Below are 22,112 nucleotides of genomic sequence, written 5' to 3' on the forward strand. Positions count from 1 at the left end.
TCCAATGATTTCCAGGCACCCATAGACTTGTTCGGGTGCACGTGATCCGATTGTCATAGTACAACATTGGCTGTGGGTTATCAAATAAAACATTGGGTAGCCCTCGGCCGTGTTATACACTCGCGAGTATGAAGGCTATGTTCACACAGGGTGTTGTTAGCATGTTTTTTTTTTTTTTTTGGAAAACCGATACTAATAAAAAGCTGTTTTTACAGTGCCAGCAAAGCCTATAAGATTTCAGAAATCTCATGCACACACAGAAAGCATTTTTTTTTCCTCAATGAAGTGTCAGCCTGCTTGGTTTTTACTGTATTTTTGAAAGACGCAGCATGTCACTTCTGTCAGCGTTTTTACAGTGTTTTTTCACCCATACAAAGGAATGAGAAAGTGCAAAAATGCTGTGATAACGCAGCAAAAAGAAAAAAAAAAAAACGCCAGAAAACTGCAACAAAAACAGGCTATTTCCTGCCAAGAGATGAGGTTTTGCTACAGTTTTACTGAAGAAAAAAACCCCGCAGAAAGATGCCTTGTGTGAACATAGCCTAAGTGTACGTGCCCACGATCCAGACACGGTGTGTCCTGGAAGCAGTGGGTCCTCTTCTGCGGGGCTACGAGTGCTCTCCGCAGGAGACCGCAGCAGCCCGTGACCATGATCAGGGTTTGGGGCGTTGCGGACTGTGTTCTCCCTGTGGAGAATGCTCACATCTCCGCAGCATAAATGGACAGGTCAGTTTAAACGGTGGAGAAAAAAAAAGAAGCATAGTGTGCATGGGATTTCTTTAAGTCCCACCCACTGTGCTTGTGCTGTACAATGCAGCAAAATCACACAGCATCCAAAACACTGCTATTCCTGATTGTGGGCTCACACCCAAACACTTGTCCTTGTAGCCCCTGCTGGCAGACCCAGTATTGTCAGTGACATCTTGGGGGTTCACCGGCCTCCATCAGTGCTGACACACCTTGTGGCTGAGGCAGCAGGGCATCAGCTATAGTATACAGCGGACATTGCAGACATTTTTGCTCATTGGGGACCTATATCCTAATTTGTCACTGTGGTAAAAAGGCAGCGTTGAGCAATAAGACCTCTTTCATGACCGCCTTAAGAAGGATTACTGATGTTCAGTAAGTGGTTAAAAATGTTTGCAATATGTATTGTGAAATCTGGTGACACACAATCGCCAAAAGTATGGGGCAAGGTCTGAAGGAAAAACAGACCACGGACTTGGCGACAGCTAAGGAGGAAAAAATATCACATTGCATTATCAATTTTCATGATCAGTTCTTACTCTATGTGCAATTCTCCTATTTAGCCTGAAAATGCAGAATATAAAGACAACTGGACATTGCCATCTCTCATCAACAGCTACGTTCCTGCACAGAGTTAGGGCCTGTTCACACTAAATACGCGTCCGTGAAACTTTGGACTTTGAGCTCCTTAATGGCAGTATCTTCCCTTACTGATGCCCCCGTCGAGTCATCACAAGGCTTTTTCATACTACAATCTATATTAAAAAAAAAAATCAAACCAACAATAGTAATAATACAATTTTCACACTGGCCATTGTGGCTATTTTAGACTCCTACTTCTTGTTCTTTCAGGAAGACTTTTCAGCAGTTCCTTATCAGCCGAGGCAGGATTACAATGACAGGTAACACATCTATACACAGCTTATAGCATAGGATCCACCATTTACAACAGTCAATGTCACAGCTGACCATGCTCTCCTCCTACAATGACTTTGCACATGCTCATTAGATGCTTTAAAGAGGTTGCCCACTTTTACATTGATGGCCTATGCTTTGGAGAAGTCATCAATGACTGATCAGCCGGGGTCTGACACCCTGCTCTCCCCACCAATCAGGTCTTCTCATGGTGGCAGCAGGCAATGCGCTGTTCCAGAGCTGCTCTGTTAACTGACTGGGTACTGCACATCCACCTCCTATTCATATCTATAGGAGGCGGATGTGCAGTACCCGTCCATGGTCGCTATCAGCAGAGGGGGTAGCTCTGGAACTTGTGCATTTGCATTTTTCTGCTGCTACCACTGGCACCAAGAGCAGCTAATGGAGGTGCGGGGTGTTGGACCCCGCCGATCAAACATTGATGACCTATTTTAAGGATAGGCCATCAATGTAAAAGTAGTGGACAACCTCTTAATACAAAAGATAAAGTCAAAAGAGTCAGTCTATTGCTGCTAATGTGCATGTGCATTTCCTGAAAGGACGGGAAGTGTGAGTGTAGAGTAGCTCCAGGGGCCAGTGTGACAAATGTAACATTTCCATTTTTAACACTAGAAGTCCCAGGAATTTTGAGCTCCATTTCAATGGTAGAAATGTTAAATGACCCCTCTCTGGGACATCTAGTGTTAATACATTGTGCTGTGGAAAAATACACTACAAGTTACGTTCCTTTAACAATAAAACTTGGATTTCAAATATCGATCATTTTCTGATCCTAAGTTTCCTTTAAGAATTACAAGTCATTCTGTTCATATGGCTATGCTGACATGAAAATGTAAGACGTTATGAATGGAAAAAGCAACAAAAAATGGTTATAGCAGGAAGTGATTAATGACCGTGATCAGTCACGGTTGGATAGTGAGACAGTGGAGAGCCCCGGTAGGCAAATTGCTCCTTTAGTTAATTTTCCAAAAACAATGGCTAGTCCCGACCCTCTTGCACCCCCATGTAACAGCCGTGGCAATCATTAGTGTAGCCATGTACTAGTGTAGTTAGAAGACACAACTGTGTTTCTCCAATTTCCTTTTCAGGGGGACGTGCACCCCCTAATCTAGGTTTTCTGTGTGGTAGCACTTGTGCTATGTTAACCCCAAGAGTTAAAGTTCAAATTGTGAGGATACATAACAGGATCCTTCTGTGCTGAAAGTGACTTCATAATAATAAAGCTTTATTATACAAAAAAGTGGCAAATCCCAAAATTTCCGAGACAACCCGTCTGAACACGTGTCAGCACAGAGACCGTACTATAGAGACATCCTGACAGGTGAGGAGAGTCGCTCAATACGGAGGAAAGAGGAAATTGCAGATATGAAATAGTGGGAAATATCAGCCTTATTTATTCCTGATGACGGGTGAACCTGCCATGTCACGGTGCCAAAACGATTACCAGCACCATTGTCTTCCCTGAGGGGAATTCTCTAGATGCCGCAGCTGGGCGCGCCTCCATTGCCACCAGGATGTGATGTGAAAGAATCAAAGGATTGGCAACGGATTAAGATATGTAAAACCTAGTAACGTGAGCTCAGTTACAAGAGGATCAGCAAGAACCTTCTTCTAACGTAATAGATTTTGTGTAATACATTGTAGTGTCAAAATCCCCAAAAGGATTCTATTGGGATCCAAAATGTAAAGCATCATAAACTGCTAATTCACTTCAGTGGCTGCTATTATATGAAGGTGCCGGCCACATAACACAGCTGGCACCTACTGCTTTCAGTAAGTGGCTCCCCTTTAAAAGCATTCTGCCAGCACTATAGGAGCTGGAACTTTTTATTCCCATTTTACCCAAAACCAGTAAAAGTGTGGTTCTTCCTGCCCTCATTGCCCACAAAAAGTTAAAACTACTGTAGTCAAATCTGTCCAGGAACTGTCCTGATCATCATGCTATGTAACTTGACACCTATTTCTTTCAGTGGGTAGCTTCCCTAGATGCTAGAACTTTTTTGAAACAAGCTCAGCTCCTGAGCCCAATCCACCGACATGTGACATACATTATGCGGCATGTCAGAAAAGCGAAAATTGATATCCTAGTGATATGGCAACTCTTACTCAGATGAGAATACTACTATAATGGTTTTTGGTACATGGTTACCCGACTTTTCATTAATTACCGTATTTCGGACCATAAGACACACTTTCCCCCCCCAAATGTTTGGGGGAAAGTGGGGGGTGCGTCTTATGGTCTGAATGTAGGGCTGCGCGGAATGAGGGTGCTGCGGTGGAGCGGGTCATCGGGGGCATGAGCAGGCTGCAGCAGCGCCTTCCGTGACCACGTGGACCCGCTCATTTAATATGCACGCCCATCATCCCGCCCATCATCTCTCAGCGCTGACAAGTGGGCGGGATGATGTGCGAGGGGATAAACAGCCGGCACACATGATCACCCCGGGTAACTGCAGCCTGGAGTGATCATGTGCGGCTGTACTCACTGCCCCCCGTGCATCATCATCAGCGCGGGGTGCAGTGAATCAGTACACTCACCTGTCACCGTTCCCCTGCAGTACCGCAATCTCCTCCTGGCTGCCGGCGGTCGCTGAGTGGAGCAGTCCCCGTTCCCCTGTAGCACCGCGATCTCCTCCTGTCTGTGCCGACGGCCGCTGAGTGGAGACTAGCGGTGCGCACAGTGATGACGTCATCGCTGTGGGCACGTGTCCACACACAGCCGCCGGCAGCCAGGAGGACATCGCGGTGCTGCACGGGGACGGCTCCAATCAGCGGTCGCCGGCAGCCAGGAGGAGATTGCGGTACTGCAGGGGAACGGGGACAGCTACACTCAGCGGTCACCGGCAGCCAGGAGGAGATCGCGGTACTGCAGGGGAACGGGGACAGCTACACTCAGCGGTCACCGGCAGCCAGGAGGAGATTGCGGTACTGCAGGGGAACGGGGACAGCTACACTCAGCGGTCACCGGCAGCCAGGAGGAGATCGCGGTACTGCAGGGGAACGGGGACGGCTCCACTCAGCGGCGCTGCCGCTGACACAGACGGGAGGAGGAGCGATGCTGCAGGGAGTGAGGTGAGGTAAGGTGAGTATGAACGTTTATTTTTTTTATGTGCCACAGGATGCGGGCCGTATACCAGCATGGGGGTGTATAGCAGGATGGGGGTATATTATGAGCAGGATGGGGGTATATTATGAGCAGAATGGGGGTATATTATGAGCAGAATGGGGGTATATTATGAGCAGAATGGGGGTATATTATGAGCAGAATGGGGGTATATTATGAGCAGAATGGGGGTATATTATGAGCAGAATGGGGGGTATATTATGAGCAAGGATTGGGGTATATTATGAGGAAGGATGGGGGTATATTATGAGGAAGGATGGGGGTATATTATGAGCAAGGATGGGGGTATATGAGCAGAATGGGGGTATATGAGCAGGATGGGGGTATATGAGCAGGATGGGGGTATATGAGCAGGATGGGGGTATATGAGCAGGATGGGGGTATATACTTTATATACAAGGCATGAGGATCATTACCAGGATGGGGTATCTTAGTAGAGAATTTGGGGACATTACCCCCATAACAGTGTCAACAGCAGAGCCTTGCCCCATAACAGTGTGTCATGACCACATTTTTTGCTTAAAATTTTATTTTCCTATTTTCCTTCTCTAAAACCAGGGTGCGTCTTATGGTCAGGTGCGTCTTATAGTCCGAAAAATACGGTAAGTTGCAATTTAACACCTAAGTTAAGAATGATGCCGATTATTACAGGGAGTGGTGATTGTCTAAAATTTTTGCCATCTCATAACCTCTTTAAAGGGTCTAAATCAGATTCAGTTTTTAGTTTTTGAGCTCTGGTATTCCCGGTAATACAGTAACTCAATCCAACCATCAAATTTCTATTATAGCGCATTGTAAAGCTACGTAAGGAACCAGATGAGTAGAGTAATTCCAGATGTGCAGCCGTCTATTCATGTGATATGAATATTTAACTTGAGGCCCTTCAAATTATACATAAAAGGAGGAGTCCCTGTAATGTTAATCCGTCCACAAGAACCATGGAGGAGGAGACCCCCGTACATGCAGGACCCTACTTACTGGGGTTGGCTTGCACCGAGTGCTCCTCGTCATTGGAGCTGAGAAGACGCATTAGTTTAGACTGCTGGTTATCATCCAATGGGAAGAGGCTGCTGTAATCCTACAAGGAAGAACACATTGTTTAAATAGACATTCTCCGGCATTCTGGCAATTTACATCATTCTATAAAGACTTTCATCCCCATAATCCAGGAAAACATTTATCATTGTGAAATAGAGGAATATTTCCACTACTAGTGTAAACTACAGTGCAGGATACAGGGGCAGACTGACCCAAAATGTGTAACTCTAAGGCCCTGTGCGCACGCTGCGGATTTCGCTGAAGGAATGCTGCAGAAAATGTTTATAACCTTGCTGCAGTCCTTCCCCAGCAAAACCTATGCGGATAAAAAATGCTGTACACACACTGCGTTTTTTGGTCCCTGCGGGTTTTGCTGCGGAATTTCTGCTACGGAACTAATGTCACTTCCTATCCACAGGTACCTGCGGATTGGAGGGCTGGCAGATCAATCACCCGCTGACTCTGGGTCGGCGGAGGATTGATCCCCAGTATCTGGCCAGATGCTGGTCCCCATATAAAGTTTATGGGGAGAACACAATCTGGCACAAAGGGGTAGGAGCAAGCGCTACATACTCACCGATGACCGGGCGGCTGTCAACCTGCTCCCGCGGCAGCTCTTTCATCTTCCAGAGCCGCCGCTCATTAGGCTCATAACATATTCACGCCTTCCCTGCTTCCCAGTGGCTGTGATTGGTTGCAGGCAGACACCCCCCCACGCTGAGTCACAGCTGTCTTACTGCAACCAAACACAGACGCCAGTAGGCAGGTCTATAGCGTACAGTAAAATAAATTTAAAAAAAAAAACGGCGTGCGGTCCCCCCAATTTTGATAACCAGCCAGGATAAAGCCTCACAGCTGGGGGATGGAGAGCCCCCCAGCCTAAAAATATCAGTCAGCAGCCGCCCGGAATTGCCGCATCCATTAGATGTGACAGTCCCAGGACTTTTCCCGGCTCTTCCCTTTGCCCTGATGCGCTGGCAATCGGGATAATAAGGAGTTAATGGCAGATGCCCATAGCTGCCACTAAGTCCTAGTTTAGTGATGGCAGGCATCTATGAGACACTCCCTCATCACTAAACTGTAAGTAAATAAACACAAACCCCCCAAAAATCCTTTATTTGAAATAAAAGACAAAAAAGCCCCCTCTTCCACCACTTTAACCCCACCAATAACAGCCCACCAGGTTCGACGTAATCAACACGAGGGCCCACGACACTTCCAGCTCTGCTACACCTGGCACTCACAGCGAGCGCCATAGACCATGACTGCTCACTGTGAGGGTCAGGCCGCAAGTGAAGTGAGCCGCACGGGATCAGCAGTGACTTCACTCGTGTTTTGCGTTGACTGGTGGAGGACTCCAGCTGTGACTGCATATCAGCTGACTGAAGTCACCACTGATCTTATACTCAATTTATCCAGCGAGGCTGCCTCCGGACGCTGGTCTCCTGTTCCAGGTCGGCGCAGGCAAATGCAGTTATGCACTGCACAGCCGACCCGTAAGTAGCCGAGCGCCGAAGAGAGCCGCACGGGACACAGCAGGAGTGGGGTCAGGTGAGTATCTCCCTGTGCTATCAAAATAACACAGGGACATATCGCAGCAAATCCGCAGCAAACAGAGGTAAAACTGCATGCGGATTTCAGGTGCTGTTTGCTGTGGTTTTTTTACTGCAGGTGCAGTAATCTTTCAGAGGGTCCGGAATTTTGTTTACTTACCGTAAATTCCTTTTCTTCTAGCTCCTATTGGGAGACCCAGACAACTGGGTGTATAGCTTCTGCCTCCGGAGGCCACACAAAGTATTACACTTTAAAAAGTGTAACCCCTCCCCTCTGCCTATACACCCTCCCGTGGACCACGGAGTCCTCAGTTTTGGTGCAAAAGCAGGAAGGAGGAAACTTATAAATTGGTCTAGGGTAAATTCAATCCGAAGGATGTTCGGAGAACTGAAGACCATAACCCAAAAGAACAACCAGCCCAAAGGGCACAGGGGTGGGTGCTGGGTCTCCCAATAGGAGCTAGAAGAAAAGGAATTTACGGTAAGTAAACAAAATTCCCTTCTTCTTTGTCGCTCCATTGGGAGACCCAGACAATTGGGACGTCCAAGAGCAGTCCCTGGGTGGGTAAAAGAATACCTCAATAAGAAGAGCCGAAAACGGCCCCCTCTTACAGGTGGACAACCGCCGTCTGAAGGACTCGCCTACCTAGACTGGCGCTACCGAAGCATAGGTATGCACTTGATAGTGCTTCGTGAAAGTGTGCAGACTAGACCACGTAGCTGCCTGACACACCTGCTGAACCGTTGCCCGGTGCCGCAATGCCCAGGACGCAACTACAGCTCTGGTAGAATGGCCTTTCAGCCCTGAAGGGAGCGGAAGGCCCGAAGAACGGTAGGCCTCGAGAACCGGTTCCTTGATCCACCGAGCCAAGGTCGACTTGGAGGCCTGAGAGTCCATACGCTAGCCAGCGACAAGGACAAAAAGCGCATCTGAACGGCGCAGGGGCGCCGTGCGAGACACGTAGAACCAGAGTGCTCTCACTAGATCCAAAGAGTGCAAAACCTTTTCACACTGGTGAATTGGATTAGGGCAACAGGAAGGCAAGGAGATATCCTGATTTAGATGAAAAGGAGATACCACCTTAGAGAGAAATTCCGGGACAGGACGAAGAACCACCTTATCCTGGTGGAAAACCAGGAAGGGAGCCTTGCATGACAGCGCTGCAAGCTCAGACACTCTCTGAAGATATGTGACTGTCACTAGGAAGGCCACCTTCTGCGAAAGACGGGAGAGAGAGACATCCCGCAGCAGCTCAAAAGGCGGCTTTTGAAGAGCCGTCCGGACTCTGCTAAGATCCCAGGGTTCCAACGAACGTTTGTAAGGTGGGACCATGTGGCAGACCCCCTGCAGGAACGTGCGGACCTGCGGAAGCCTGGCTAGACGCTTTTGAAAGAAAAACACGGAGAGCGTGGATACTTGGCCCTAGAGAGAGAGCCGAGGGACAAACCCTTGTCCATTCCAAATTGTAGGAATGAAAGGAATGTGGGTAAGGCAAACGGCCATGGAGGAAAGCCGTTATCAGCGCACCAGGATAGAAAGACTTGCCAAGACCTGTAATAGATCTTTGCGGACGTTGGCTTCCTGGCTTGTCTCGTGGTGGCAATGACATCCTGAGATAACCCTGAAGACTCTAGGAGTCAGGGACCAATGGCCACCTAGTCAAGTTGAGGGCCACAGAATTCAGATGGAAAAAACGGCCTTGTGACAGCAAGTCTGGGTGGTCTGGAAGTGCCCACGGTTGACCCACCGTGAGATGCCACAGATCCGGATACCACGACCGTCTCGGCCAGTCTGGAGCGACGAGAATGGCGCGACGGCAGTCGGACCTGATCCTGAGTAGTACCCTGGGCAGCATCGCCAGAGGGGGAAACACATAAGGCAGTCGAAACTGCGACCAATCCTGGACTAAAGCGTCCGCTGCCAGAGGTCTGTGATCCTGAGACCGTGCCATGAAGGCCGGGACCTTGAGAGATCGACGTCCTGCGTTCCTCAGGGGCGATGGATCTCTCGAAGCACTTTTGGGTGCAGAGACCATTCCCCCGCGTCCATGCCCTGATGACTGAAAAAATCTGCTTCCCAGTTTTCTACGCCCGGGACGTGAACTGTGGAGCCTGTGGTTTCCACCCACTGCAGAATCCGCCGGACTTCCTGGAAGGCTTGAAGACTGCGAGTGCCGCCTTGGTTCGCGAACGGCACTGCCTCCATAGCTGCAACCATCTTCCCCAGGAAGTGCATGAGGCGCCTTAAGGGGTGTGACTGACTCCGAAGAAGTGATTGCACCCCCGCCTGCAGAGAAAGCTGTTTGTCCCTGGAGAGTCGCCAGAGCGACGTGTTGACACGCCACCTGAGAAGGGGCCCAGAGGTTCTGAAGAAACGAGCCGCAGGACGAGAACTGAACTCTATCCTGTAACCATGCGACAGAATGTCTCTCACCCATCGGTCTTGAACTTGTGGCCACCAGGCGCCGCCGAAGCGGGAGAGCCTGCCACCGACCGGGGATGCGGCTAGGGTAGGCCGAGAGCCATGAGGAGGCCGTTTTGGAGGCAGTGCCCCCTGCGGCCTATTGGGGTCGTGACGTGGGCCGCCATGCATATGAGTTCCTCTGGCCTTTCTCCGGCCTGTTGGACGAAGAAGAATGTGGCTTGGCGGAGGGACGAAAGGACCGAAACCTCGATTGGATTTTTCTTTGCTGAGGTCTCTTAGGTTTGGACTGGGGTAAGGAGGAGACCTTTCCCTTGGATTCCTTAATAATATCATCCAATCGTTCGCCAAATAAACGGTCGCCAGAAAAAGGCAAACCAGTTAAGCCGAGTCTGGTTCCCTTTCGCGCAGCCACATGGCCCTGCGAACTGCCACGGAGTTAGCATATGCTACAGCCGTGCGGCTAGTGGAGTCCAGGACGGCGTTCATGGCGCAGGACGAAAAGGCTGATGCCCGCGAGTCAAAGACGGAACATGCGGAGCAAAATTCCATGTGACAGCATTAAACTCCTTCAGACAAGCCTAGATTGCTTGGAGAGCCCACACGGCTGCAAAGGCCGGGGCGCAAGACGTGCCCGTGGCCTCATAGATGGACTTCACCAAGAGCTCTATCTGTCTGTCAGTGGCATCCTTCAGGGATGAGCCATTTGCAACAGACACAACGGACCTAGCAGCCAATTTGGAGACTGGAGGATCCATCTTGGGAGAATGAGCCCAACTCTTAATGACTTCAGATGGAAAGGGGTAACGCGTGTCAGTGTGACGTTTAACCCAACGCTTGTCCGGGACCGCTCCAGGTTTCTGGACAGCATCCCTGAAGTTAGAGTGATCAAAAAACGTATTGCGTTTGGGGAACCGAAACTGGAGTTTCTCCTGCTGAGAAGCCGACTCCTCTACAGGAGGAGGCGGAGGAGAGCGAACCAGCACCTGGATGATGGACGACATAAGATCATTTACTAAGGCGTCCCCCTCAGTAGTATCAAGGTTAAGGTTGAAGTCAGGGCCAGAGCCCTGAGCTCCCCCGTCCACCTCGTCTTCCTGAGAGTCCTCAAGCTGGGATCCCTAGCAGCGTGAGGAAGTCGGGGAAGAGTCCCAGCGAGACCGCGTAGCCGGTTTTGGACTGCGGTCCGGGCAGGAGTCCTCCGCCTGAGACCTAGGGCTCAACCTGGGAGCGCGCTGCGGTGCTAACCAAGCGGGGCCTGGATGAGACAAGCTAACAGGGCCAGGGCCTGTGAAAGGTCCAGTCTGGACTGCAATGCCTCAAGGAGCTTAGAAGACCATTTGATCATATGAAAATGACTGAGGGCCAACACCGGTGACTCTGTCCCTGCAGCCTGCTCAGGGGGAGCAGGGGGGTCTACATGAGCCGAGGGGCCCACCAGTGCCCGAGGCTCCGGCTGAGCAAGCGAGGCAGGAGTCGAGCATTGCTCACAGTGAGGGTAGGTGGATCCCGCGGGTAACATAACCCCACAAGAGGTACAGATCGCGAGAAAAACCTGTGCCTGTTGTCTCCTAGGAGAGTGACCACTGAAGGTAAATGTGAACAAAGGGTATACAGTCTGTCCGAACAGAAATATATATAATATATACATATGTATCCGGCACCCTAGGGGGACCAGCAGCGGGTGCTGTGTTCACCCTGAGCTCCCCTGAGAAGCACCCACCGGCAGAATGCCAGAAAATGGCCGCCGGAGCTCTCAGGGGAGGAGTGGGGCCGAGGGCGGCGCCAGCAAAGAGCGGGAGTCTGGGTTCCCCACAGTGGTCAGTGAGGGGGGAGGAAGACATGCAGGATGTTCCAGCCCTCACATCCGACATCATGTCGGTAATCCCGCCCTTACCCCTGACAGGCAGGCCCGTGGGCGGGATTTTCGCGACTAGGCCGCGGTGAAGCCGGGGACTAAATTTGAGACCGCGCCTGACCAGCAGGCCCGGTCGGCGCGGAAGTCCACCTGCCTCCTCAGTTTTACAACTACCGCGGCTTCCGGGAAGAAGGTGCGCTCCCTGTACAGTCCCCAATGGGGACACAGAGTACCTTTAAGTAGCAGGGCCCGGTCCCTGGGGTTGAAGAGGCTCCGATCCGGCAGGTTCCACCAGGGGCTGCGGATGGAGCACGGTCCCAGCAAATGGATGACCGCTCAGGTCCCACTTCTCCCAGCCGCATAAGGGATGGTGAAGGAGACGGCCTATGGCTCCAGCCTCCGTACCCGCAATGGGTACCGTCTGGGGTCCCCACAGTGGCCAGTGAGGGGGGAGGAAGACATGCAGGATGCTCCAGCCGTCACATTCGACATCATGTCGGTAATCCCGCCCTTACCCCTGACAGGCAGGCCCAGGGGCGGGAGTTTCGCGACTAGGCCGCGGTGAAGCCGGGGACTAAATTTGAGGCCGCGTCCGACAAGCAGGCCCGGTCGGCGCGGAAGTCCACCTGCCTCCTCAGTCTTACGACTACCACGGCTTCCGGGAAGAAGGTGCGCTCCCTGTACAGTCCCCAATGGGGACACAGAGTACCTTTAAGTAGCAGGGCCCGGTCCCTGGGGTTGAAAAGGCTCCAGTCCGGCAGGTTCCACCAGGGGCTGCGGATGGAGCACGGTCCCAGTAAATGGATGACCGCTCAGGATCCCACTTCTCCCAGAGCCGCATAAGGGATGGTACCTCAACCTTAACAACACCGCCGACATAGTGGGGTGAGAAGGGAGCATGCCGGGGACCCCGTGGGGGTCCTCTTTTCTTCCAACCGACAACTAAGTTATGAGAATGCATGAGTGGATGTGTGCCTCCTTCCACACAAAGCATAAAACTGAGGAGCCCGTGGTCCACGGGGTGTATAGGCAGAGGGGAGGGGTTACACTTTTTAAAGTGTAATACTTTGTGTGGCCTCCGGAGGCAGAAGCTATACACCCAATTGTCTGGGTCTCCCAATGGAGCGACAAAGAAATTCCATTTTCTAGTGCGCACAGGGCTTAACATAGTGTAAACCTAGATTAGGCGGACAGGATTTATCATTGCGGTTCAGGTTCTTCTGAAGCTAGTGTGGATGACGCGTCCTACGTCATCTACACTAGCCAACATTGAGGTCCTGTGCTGGCGCACTTTGGGCAGATTAAAGTATTGTAGTGCCCATGCGCGGGACCTCACTGTCAGCTAGTGTAGATGATGTAGAACGCGTCATCCACACTAGCTTCAGAAGAAGGAGGACAAAGATGGCCGAAAGAGGAGGTGTGGGACCCGGAGAACAGACGCCCATCCGACAAGTCTGCTCTCCAACGACCGTTAGGCAAGTATTATATCCGGTGATACGTTCCCTTTAAGCATATGTCCAACTACGAATATAGTTTCACATGATCTTATTGGTTTTTGGTCTGGTGATCTGATGGCGGAGATTATATTTGTCACTCAGCATTATAGGTGCTCATTTACACTAGGATCTGCCGCCAATATCATCCATCAAAGTCGTGTCTACAGCTGTGGATGACTACAGTCTTTAAAGGGTTATTCCTATCTATGCCTTCCATGACAGGAATAACTCTGCCATTCTTCCGTCTAGAGGGTGAGCTCCATAAATATCTGCGCTTTTCCCATCACTTCCATTAGCTTCACCTCCAGACGGAGCAAGGAAGAAGTTATTCCAATTTCGGTAATGAACAGTTAGACCGGGATTAACCCTATAAAGGGGTTGTCAAATAAAGAGTAAAAAAAAAAAAAATGTTAAAAGACATAGGCTTAAAATTTACAAAACGGAAGCATATTCCCCTTACGGCATATCCGCAAATCCAGCACCGATGGCTCCAGAAGCAATGCCCAGTCCATTTTGAATTAACAGTACCGCTGAAGCCTGTGACTGGCTGCAGTGGTCAGGTGTCAAGAAGAGCATGTCATCAAATATTTTTCTTATGATGTGCTCTTCTAGGCTCCTGACCGCTGCAGCCAATCACAGGCTGCATCAGTTCTGTTACTTCCAAATGGATTAAGAATTGTTTCCAGAGCCGATGCAGACTTCCAGAGCTGCCTACAGTGAATCTGCAAGGAGTGTGTATGTTCTCCCTGTGTTTACGTGGGTTTCCTCCGGGTTTTCCGGTTTCCTCCCACACTATAAAGACATACTGATAGGAAATATGAGCCCCAATGGGGACAGTGATGATCACATCTGTAAAGCGCTGCGGAATGAATGAATCCTTTATAAGCAACTAAGTAAATAATAGATAAACAGCTGACTACCTTTTACACTGCTGACTTCCTCTAACACACGGATGATATTTTATGAGCGGATGATGACTTGTTACTCACCTCAATGTCTTCTCTATGTCTTTTCCTTTGTCGGGGGGATGGTTGTCCTTTATTATGGGTGGAGTATGAGGTCATTGCGCACCAGACGGATAATCTGTAATAAAAGATCACAAGAGGAGGAGGGTAGTATGGCCCAGCTATGATGGCACACGTTCACGACGGCATGCCTAAAGGGTAGGTGTACTCACTTTGCCAATGCCCGGCCTGGCGGGTCCATCAGTGTGTGCCATTTGGAAGAATCCGTTAACAGAGAAGGTAATACATGTCCCAAGAGAGTTAGTGTCAGCTGCTGCATGTCCAGACAGAAGATGGCATACAGCAGCTCCACCGCCCGCACAGCAAATTCCATCCGAGTCTCTTTAAGTAGCTCCTGCGGAGAAGAGCACAATGGCTTAATGGGAAGAACTTCATCTACCGGCCCCCATGGTGATGGCACGCTTTCTTTGTCATTCCTCTGGGCTCATGATACCCTAACATTTCACAGACAATCATATCTGCCAGAGTGCAAGACACAAGCAGGTGAATGCCCACGAGAACAGCGGGCAATGCCACGTACCCCAAAAAGGAAGGGTGAGGAATATTATATATATTTCTTTTCTTTTATTTTGTAGAGGACTCTTGCATCCTTACTCTTTTAGCAATTAATTTTCAATAAAATAACAATTCGAGGGACAAATTTTAAAAGAAATCTATATTGTGTCACTTCAATGTTATTCCTCAAGAAAACGTAACAATAAATTGACAAGTAGGCGTTACCATTTTACCATCAGCATTAATCGGAAAGAGTCCGCGTGTGAGGCAATGTGCCATATTGACAATGCAGTTACCAATTTGTTCCTAAATTTCCAGGAGGAATAACAGAAGAATGGCTCAATGCATCATTGTAAGACAGACATGTCAGGAGAGATGCCAAGTCCTCCTAATCTAATAGGGGCACTAGGTGGGCTCCCTATGCTATTTTATTTGGTTTTGCCTGTAGAGAAGCCTTGGGTTTAATTGCTGCACAATTTTCTTAAGTAGTTATTCATATTTCTAGCTGCTTTCCTGATCTGGGATAACTTTCCACAATAGTGTATCATTGTGTAACCCACTAATTGAAATCTCTGTTCTATAGGAACTAGAAAATGCTGCATTAAAGGGAACCTGTCACCAGGATTTTCCCATATGAGCTGCGGCCATCATCAGTGAGCCCTTATACACAAGTCCAGAATACTATATATAAGAGCCCAGGCTGATCTGTAGAACGTAACAATACCCCTTTATAATACTCACCTAGGGGGCTGGGCGGTGGGTGTCACTGATCTCGGTCCAGCGCCTCCTCCATCTTGTGCGATCGTTGTCCTCCTCAGCCCCATGTGGATGACGCGTCCTACATAGTCCACACAGAGACCTCCATTGAGGTCCTGCGTATGTGTGGGCGGTTTTTGACCTTTCATCGTGCCTGCATATTACAGTACTTTACCCTCAGCAGGACAGATGAAAGTGCGCATGCGCAGGAGCGCAATAGAGCACTGTGTGGATGACACAGAACGCGTCATGCACACGGACCTGAGCAGGAGGACAGTGATCGCACAAGATTGAAGAGGCGCCGGAACGAGAGCAGCAGCACCCATCGTCCCGGACCACCCCCTAGGTGAGCGTAATAAAGGTATACAGTGCAGTACAGTATATTAGGGTTGGCAATTAACAAACAAAACAATGTCACTTTGGGGGTTATATTTTTCAATTATACAGGTTTAAAAATATTATAATTTGACTGTTCGAACTTTTACAGATGCCCCAATACCGCGATGTTTTTTTTATTTCTATATTTTTAAACTGGAAATGGGGGGGGGTAATTTTAATCTTTACATAAATATAAAAATGTTTACTTTAATATTTTAGTTTTTAGTCTCCTTAAGGGACTGGAACCGGTGTTTGCTTGATCTTTATACTGCAATAATATAGAATTGCAGTAGATAGAGAAAATGATGGTTTTCTTTGAAGTCCAGTCAGTAGCAGTGCCTCACAAGAACGCCAAGATGGCAGGCGTCTCTACGTATCACATGATCAGAGGTAGGAGGGAAAGAAAATGTACAGTAGTACTGAGCTGTGTAGTAAAGAATCCAGCTCTGAGGTGAGTGAAAATAGCAATAAGAGGCTAAAATTTAACTTTTAATTCTAATGTATTAAAAGCCCGAGAGGGGTACATGTAACCATAAAACTCCCCAGTGAGCTGATGTCTCAGATATACCTATCGTAGCACAGGGAGTCAGTGATGTATAACAAACATAACAAAAAACACAATATACATAAATAATAAATTGATTAGATTGTGTCCACCCAGGGACAGTGGTCCACCTATTAGGGAAGAAAAAACAATCAAACTAACTCAATATACATAAATCAAGAGCTGAGTGTTGGTCCTCAGTGGAAAGACCAACACAAAATCCTATTGCTCAATATACAAATAAATGGGAACAATCTCACCCATATTCAGTGGTCTGGAGCAACTCAGGATCTCCTCCGTGTGGGTCCTCTTTATGTCATCAGATTGTCGCTGACCCTACACAAGCCTAGGAGATTAGCTTAACCTGTTGCCCATACTTCTGTCCTGACAAGGACAGACCACAGCTGGCCCTCTCTATATACCCCTACACCGATCCTAGCCACGTCCCGACGCGTTTCATCACACAAGACTCATCAGGGGACTCCGGTGTTTAGATAGAGGCCAGAGGTCCTAAGGGTGTTATTCTGGGAGCGAGGGCTTAGGACCTCTGGCCTCTATCTAAACACCGGAGTCCCCTGATGAGTCTTGTGTGATGAAACGCGTCGGGACGTGGCTAGGATCGGTGTAGGGGTATATAGAGAGGGCCAGCTGTGGTCTGTCCTTGTCAGGACAGAAGTATGGGCAACAGGTTAAGCTAATCTCCTAGGCTTGTGTAGGGTCAGCGACAATCTGATGACATAAAGAGGACCCACACGGAGGAGATCCTGAGTTGCCCCAGACCACTGAATATGGGTGAGATTGTTCCCATTTATTTGTATATTGAGCAATAGGATTTTGTGTTGGTCTTTCCACTGAGGACCAACACTCAGCTCTTGATTTATGTATATTGAGTTTGTTTGATTGTTTTTTCTTCCCTAATAGGTGGACCACTGTCCCTGGGTGGACACAATCTAATCAATTTATTATTTATGTATATTGTGTTTTTTTGTTATGTTTGTTATACATCACTGACTCCCTGTGCTACGATAGGTATATCTGAGACATCAGATCACTGGGGAGTTTTATGGTTACATGTACCCCTCTCGGGCTTTTAATACATTAGAATTAAAAGTTAAATTGTAGCCTCTTATTGCTATTTTCACTACTTATTTGATAAGTGGCCTCCCTCCATTTGAGGATTGCTGATATTACAGCTCTGAGGTGAGATAAAACAATTACTAGAAAGCAGCAACAAGATTCTGTGTGGCCTTGCCTCTGTCTTTCACTCTAATCATCCCTTCTTCACTTAGGTCATCTATGCAAGACAAAATATAGGCACAAGATAAATCCAATTGTGGCATATTTTTGCAGACACAAAGATACTTGAGAATAATTGCCACGGTCAGGAAAAGGTGACATGGTTTTTCAATGAGCTGCATTAACTAATTGGAAAAGTTAAGGTGAACATCACGAGGGACATGTGGCCACTATTCAGTACTACACCATTAGGAACTACGATAAACACTATGCCAGAGCTGTCCGCAACCAGAATCAAACGTTTTTCGCACCTTTACCAAATTGTTGCAGAACCAGTAGACACCTCCCATGTGGAGTAAAGTGTCAAAGATGTGAAGAGATCGGATATCCACCCAGCCTTTCTCTAAAGTGGTGCTGAAGGCTCCATGTAAGACCTCTTTGATGGGCTTTTTGGATGGCAGGCGGTGGACATAAGGCACCGGCTCACTTCCAATCACCGAAAATTTGATTTGAGTGGCTGTTTGTTGTAGAACTTCAGAGCACATGTTCTCCAGGATGGAACTCATGATGATCACCCTGGGGGGTAAACGTAAGTGGTCAACACAACGGCATCATGCAAGATGGAGGCAGAGGAGCACCTGGGTGTAAGACATAAAATGAGTACTAAAGTGTGCTGCTCACCGCTCACTATAAAACTGCAGCATGTTGTCACCATACAAAGGTGTCCCCAGCTGCCGGATCATCTGCAGAGACTTATCCCGCTCGTCCAGGCCCAACATGCGAACATGAGCCACTAGCCAGGCCACGGCACACACGGCCAGGCTGCAGACCTTCCCTTTAATGTTGTCTGTGATTTTCTGTAATACAAAACATAATGGGAGGGAAAAAAAGGCTTTGAATACATCTGCATCAAATGGTAGAAAAGTAAAAGAATATGTTTGTCTACATGTATCTGGGAGAAATATCAGCATGAGTCTTGATTTTTTTTTTCTTCTGTAGTTAAAGAGATAGAGATACCGTTTAATTTTGGTTTCACATATCCGTGTTTCATAGTCCTACTACAGTCCGGCAGTCTATGAAGCTGCTGAGCTCAGGACAGTAGACCCTTGGCTAGTTAAGGACCAGGTGTAGACAGTCTATAGCCCGGAGGAGGCTCTCCCGGTGATCAAGAGTAGAGATGAGAGAACCCATGGAAGTTCGGTTCTGTAGGTGCAGCTGAATCGACCCTCTATGGGTGCGGACTTGACCTGAACCCCATATAGAAATCACTAATTGGACAGTTTGGGTCTCCGCCCATATACAGCCATAAACAGATGACTTCTGGGAGAGGGTGGGCAAAGTTTTTTCTTTTTGGCGCACACTACATCCAATCACACTGTTCTTACCCCCAGTGCGAGCTGATCAAACACTGAAAGCGGCTCACATGGGCTGAGCACCAAGCGTAGCTGATAACACAGCGATGCTCACGAGAGTGGTTTGCATACATAAAGCACTCAACTCTTGGGGTTTTTTTTGTTTTTTGTTTTTTTGTAAAGTTGGTGTTTGGCCCAAAAACGACCACTGAACATTGGGTTCGCTCATCTTTAATCAAGAGGAGCACATATATAGCGTCCTTCCCCAATACTTAGTGGGCTATGCAGCCTGACAGCTCTTTCTCCTCCTGCGCCACACTGAGCAGTGAAGGAGAGGAAGCTACCATGACCAGCACATCCCTACAAATGAACGGGACCTACCAGTCCTCACCGTGCTGCAAGTAATGATCTAGAACACCACTGAACACTGGAGATGAAGGACTGTCTAGGATATCACAAGTATGGGAGTAGTCACATGTCATGAAACAACTGGAAAGTATGAGGAATAAGACTAATACCTAGTGCTAAACTGATCATTAAAATCAGTGTAAAATGCCGTGGATGCAGCAAAGCTATATGCGTACATTTTTGTATGCAGCAGAGTTATATGTGTATATGTTTGTATGCAGCAGAGTTGTATGTGTATATGTTTGTATGCAGCAGAGTTGTATGTGTATATGTTTGTATGCAGCAGAGTTGTATGTGTATACATGTGTCGGGTCTCATCATGGCCGGGAGTACATTATCTTTGCTCTCGCGTGCAGAATAACCAAAAGTTACAGTGCCTTGAAGTGTCACCCTTCTAATGTGCCTATGAAAAAGAAGAGAGAGGTGGTTGGCGAACTGGGGTTAGGCGAATTATACTAAAAATAAGAGATGAAGGATGTGCACAGAGAGGAATGAGATTGTATGCGCTGATGCACGATATACAGTGTGTCCATCCATATCCTGTCCACCGCCATTAACTTGAGAATGGCGGCAGCTATAGGAATAGAAGTGGTGTCTAGGTATAGTAAAGTAGTCATGTGCTACACAATGAAACCACCTATAGCGCCACCTGGTGGAAAACAATGGAGTTAGCATTTTTATCTCAAAAACGGAACGAGATAGAGAAAAAAAGTGAATTACAAAGTTGTAGGGCATCATGAATTCAATATGAATCAACACCTTGCATACAGAAATGCTATGATATGAAACCCATGACCCCCCGAAAACATTGAATGCTGGTCACGCATATGGCGCTCATTTAACTTTGATGCTCAAAGTGGCCACCGTCAGCTGCAGTGCACATCTGGACTCTGGACAGCATACTGTATCTTGCTGCACGTTGTGCAATATGGTAGGTGACACGTTTACACAAGCATCTGTGATACGTCGTGGTAGGTCCTGCAATGTTGGTGGAGGGGTCGCATACACCTGCTGTTTGATGTGATCTCACAGAGAGAAGTCCAAAGGGGTCAGGTCAGGTGAGCATAGTGGCCACTCCACGCAGCCACCATACCCAATGTCTTGTAGGAAGGTCTCCATGAGCTATCACTTCATGTCAGCCTTGTGAGTTTTACACATTCTAATCATAGCATTTCTGTATGTAAGGTGTCGATTCGTATTGAATTGATAATGCCCTACAACTTTGTAATTCACTTTTTTCTCTATCTCATTCCGTTTTCGAGATAAAAATGCTAACTCCATTGTTTTCCACCAGGTGGCGCTATTGGGTGATTTCATTGCGTAGCGCATGGCTACTTTACTATACCTAGACACCACTTCTATGCCTATAGCTGCCGCCGTTCTCAAGTTAATGGCGGTGGACAGGATATAGATGGACACCCTGTATACAGTATACAATACCCTATAAACATAGGTGCAAAAGAAATTAGAGCTGAATGTGGGTATAGTTTTGACCTAAATTGTTATTTGATGGAATAGCTATTTAAATTCAATACATCAAGTAGTCCATAACTGATGATATATGCAGATCTTGGCTATAATACATGGCCAGGGCAATAGTGCAATAATACTTGATACTGGTGCTATTAAAAAGGTACAATAAAGGTACTAGTGGAACAATCCTTATAGTCAGGGCAATGGTGCAATATTTGATACTGGTACCATTTAAACGATGCAAGAGAGGTGCTGGTGGCACAGCCCTAATAGAACAATACTAATATCTATAGCTTATTACTAGCCTAACAGTGCGGTGGACAAACATCAATAAGTAGAATACTAACAACATACGGGCCATAGGGGACAGTGCAATTATAACAGCATAATTTGAGCTTTATTGGGACAATACTAAGAGTGCAGAATCAGTCCTGTCTGTGCAATATAGTTCCACCATTGCTAGCCCTATGTGACATTATTAAGGTATATTTAAACACTACACTATCCATTGATATGGACTGGACTGTAATTGAGGAGTATGTTGTGTTATATGCTACATTGGTAAAAATAATAAATTTGATAGCGGACTATTAGATACACTATAATATACAGGTATTTTTATCCATAGACAACCCTACATCTTTCAGGGCTAAGGTAGTAGGCGATAGACTTGTACAAAGCTAAGCAGATAAGTCATAAATAGTTTTAATATTAATAATAAAGTTATATTTTAATCGCATTGATCCACCCAAGGTGGTGAATTTGCTTTAGAATTGGTGGTCTCCTGTAGTCATATAAGACCTCGATTAGTGATACTCAATGATTCAGAACATCAGTAAACACTGGAGATGAAGAACCTTCCAGGATATCACAAGTATGGGAGTAGTCACATGCCGTGACAGGACTAGAAAGTATGGGGAATAAGCCTAATACCCAGCAATAAACTGATCATTAACATTGGTGTAAAATGCCTAGCATGCAGCAGAGTTGTATGTGTATACGTTTGAATGCAGCAGAGATGTATGTGTTGACGTGTCTATGCAGCAGAGTTGTATGTGTTGACGTGTGCATGCAGCAGAGTTGTATGTGTAGACGTATTTATGCAGTAGAGTAGTATGTGTATGTTTATATGCAGCAGAGTTGTATGTATGCAGTACAGTTGGATATGTATGTTTATATGCAGCAGAGTTGTATGTATATACAGTACATATGTATGCAGAAGAGTTGTATGTGTATATGTATTTATGCAGCAGAGCAGTATGTGCACATGT

General features: G+C 47.5%; 1 protein-coding gene across 1 annotated transcript in view; it reads right to left on the reverse strand.

Annotated features, from left to right (window-relative positions):
* MED24 (mediator complex subunit 24) overlaps positions 1–22,112 on the reverse strand; it is a 116,693-nt gene that overhangs the window by 18,284 nt on the left and 76,297 nt on the right. Inside the window, exons 19-23 of the mRNA XM_075350140.1 lie at positions 18,290–18,465; positions 17,920–18,184; positions 14,352–14,533; positions 14,164–14,257; positions 5,786–5,885 (exon numbers count right to left, since the gene is read on the reverse strand). Coding sequence (XP_075206255.1) covers positions 5,786–5,885; positions 14,164–14,257; positions 14,352–14,533; positions 17,920–18,184; positions 18,290–18,465 — 817 coding nt within the window. The remainder of the gene's footprint in view (positions 1–5,785; positions 5,886–14,163; positions 14,258–14,351; positions 14,534–17,919; positions 18,185–18,289; positions 18,466–22,112) is intronic.

This window comes from Anomaloglossus baeobatrachus, chromosome 5, assembly GCF_048569485.1.
Source record: "Anomaloglossus baeobatrachus isolate aAnoBae1 chromosome 5, aAnoBae1.hap1, whole genome shotgun sequence".
NCBI classification, from domain to species: domain Eukaryota; kingdom Metazoa; phylum Chordata; class Amphibia; order Anura; family Aromobatidae; genus Anomaloglossus; species Anomaloglossus baeobatrachus.